Source organism: Lucilia sericata, unplaced genomic scaffold, assembly GCF_015586225.1.
Source record: "Lucilia sericata isolate MDLA Ls3-8-SP2 unplaced genomic scaffold, ASM1558622v1 Contig003005F_arrow, whole genome shotgun sequence".
In the NCBI taxonomy this organism is placed as follows: Eukaryota; Metazoa; Arthropoda; class Insecta; order Diptera; family Calliphoridae; genus Lucilia; species Lucilia sericata.
The window spans coordinates 11,829-14,429 of NW_023996636.1; the positions used below are offsets into that span (position 1 = coordinate 11,829).

General features: G+C 32.8%; 1 protein-coding gene across 1 annotated transcript; it reads left to right on the top strand.

Moving 5' to 3' along the window:
• Positions 1-636: 636 nt before the first annotated feature.
• Positions 637-2,248, top strand: LOC119614514 (E3 SUMO-protein ligase ZBED1-like; the record flags this gene model as incomplete). Its single annotated transcript, XM_037970638.1, has 1 exon — positions 637-2,248. A coding segment is annotated over one exon (1,612 nt), but the record flags the coding sequence as incomplete, so codon positions are not given.
• Between the last annotated feature and the right edge of the window lie 353 nt (positions 2,249-2,601).

Below are 2,601 nucleotides of genomic sequence, written 5' to 3' on the forward strand. Positions count from 1 at the left end.
AATATCGATGTTTTGGTTTCGATACATCATTTAAATGTCGATGTATCGTATCCTACGATGTTAATCGATACATCGATGTTTTTTATTCGATGTATCGAAAAGCAGAATTTTAAATTTACGCATCCGGCAGCTTTTGTTTAAGTAGATGATTGCAACTCATTTAAAGTATTGACAATGTTTTTAAACAAAAACCCTTTAAGAATGACTTAATTTGTTTTAAAATCGCTTGAAGTAACAACACAGAAAAAATATACGTTATATTCATAAACCATCATCGAAGCCACAGCGTATGCAAAAAAAAATCTAAAGTATATTTGTATAGAGAACAAAATTTTCGTTTCTATGGTATAAATCAGCAATGTAAGTAATTTTTGTGTGTTTGATGTTAACAGCAATATTATATTTGTCTTAATTTTACTGTTACAGGTTGTCAACGTCGAGCTTGGTTTGGAAATACTTTGAAAAAAATGGCAATAAATCTGCAAAGTGTAAGCTGTGTGAAAAAAATATAAGAACCGCTGGTAATACTTCTAACTTGATGGGCCATATTAAACACATTCACAAGGCTACATTTTTGGGAATGGCTGAAATAAAAAATTCTGGAACGCAAAAATTAATAAATACAAATTTTGTGAGAGTGTTAGGCGAAAATACACCAGTTGTTTCCGATTCATGTGTGCCGTCTACAAGTAGTTCACATAATGTACAACCTGTATCATGTATTGAGGTAAATGATGACACAACTACTGAATTAGTACCTTTAAAGCGTCAGAGGTCTATACAAAAAAGTTTTGAAGATATTGCTTCTTATTCCGATGGTGACAAGGCAAGAACAATTAACAACGCTATTGTATATATGATTTGTAAAGATTATCACGCGTTCTCACTGGTAGAGAATGAAGGTTTTAAACATCTAATAAAAGTGCTATCGCCGCATTTTAAAGTTCCATGTAGAGGTACTGTGACACGTTGGGTCGATAACAAATTTGAAGTTTTATCAGAAGTATTAAAAACTAAATTAATAACAGTGGGCAATATTACTTTGACAACTGACATTTGGTCTGATTTTCAAATGCGAAGTTTTTTGGGTGTCACAGCCCATTTTGGTATTTCAACTGAATTTCAGTCGATAACGTTGGGGGTATACCACCTCGATGAAAGACACACTTCTGAATATTTATCAACTGTTATTACCAAGGTATGCAATGAATGGGGCTTTCCAAAAGATAAAGTTACCGCAGTAGTAACAGACAATGCAGCCAATATGACAAAAGCTGTAGAATTGGCCTTTGGAAAAAAGAAGCACATACCGTGCTTTGCGCACACACTAAATTTAGTTGCGCAAAAAGTACTAAATATCTCAGAGTTGCAGGCATTAGTAACTAAAATAAAAAATATTGTCACTTTCTTTAAACAAAGTTGCGTAGCAAGTGACGAATTAAGAAAAACGACAAAAGCTGATGCAAAACTTATCCAAGATGTACCTACTCGTTGGAATAGCACGTTCTATATGATCGAAAGGTTTCTAGAATTTCGAAATGCCGTAAGTGATATATTACTTCGACACAAAACTGCCCCACCAATGTTGACAGGTATGGAATTATCCACATCCTCAAAACTACTTAACATATTACGGCCTTTTGAGGCAGCTACAAAAGAAATATCCGGTGATACATATTGCAATAGCAGCAAAGTTATTCCGCTAGTTCACTGTATGGTATCGAAACTAAAAGCTCTTGAAATTGAAGAACCCTTGTTAAATGAAGTACATAAAATGGCTCTTATTGAAATCAACAAGCGAATGGGTGCTATCGAACATGTATCACTTCTGGCTATTGCCACATTATTGGATCCACGGTTTAAAAAAATACATTTTGAAGATCCACTTGCATGTTCGAAAGCCGTTGGGAAAATCCAAGAAATGATAAGAGATATGGCAGACGAAAAGTCTGGGGATGGCGACTCCGATATTTCAGACAATCCGATAGACGAATTTAGTCTCTGGAGCGATCACCACAAATTAGTTCATAGAAATTGGAAAACAAATAGGACTGAAGGGAACTTTTCTGATGAACTCTCAGTTTATTTGCGAAGTCCGGTAAGTCGGTTTGATGAAAATCCTCTAGAAGTGTGGGCCGACTACAAAATTCAATTCCCCAGTTTGTACAATATAGCATACAAATATTTAACAATGGTTGTCAGTTCCGTGCCATCTGAACAAAATATTGTTTTTGCAAAGCTTAAATAAAAAGTATTGGGACATTTAGTAAAACAAATTTCCTAATCTTTGAAAAATTTTAAATTCTACTTTTAATTAATATTATTTTTATTTGACATTCGTCTACAAATTCATTTATAAACTTTTTAGTTCAATCAGAATTTATATTTTTTTACATGTAATAATATAACAATAATAAGCCCTAATTTTGTAAATCACGTCACCAAAGTGATATTTATATGGATAGAAAAAACAAAATTTCAAACATTATAAATTTTTTGTTTGTTTTTCATACAAAAATTTCAAATTATGAAAGGCAATGTCCGAATTTTGGTGCGGTTGTTCAGTTCAGAATTTGCATATACATATATTTAAAATTTTGT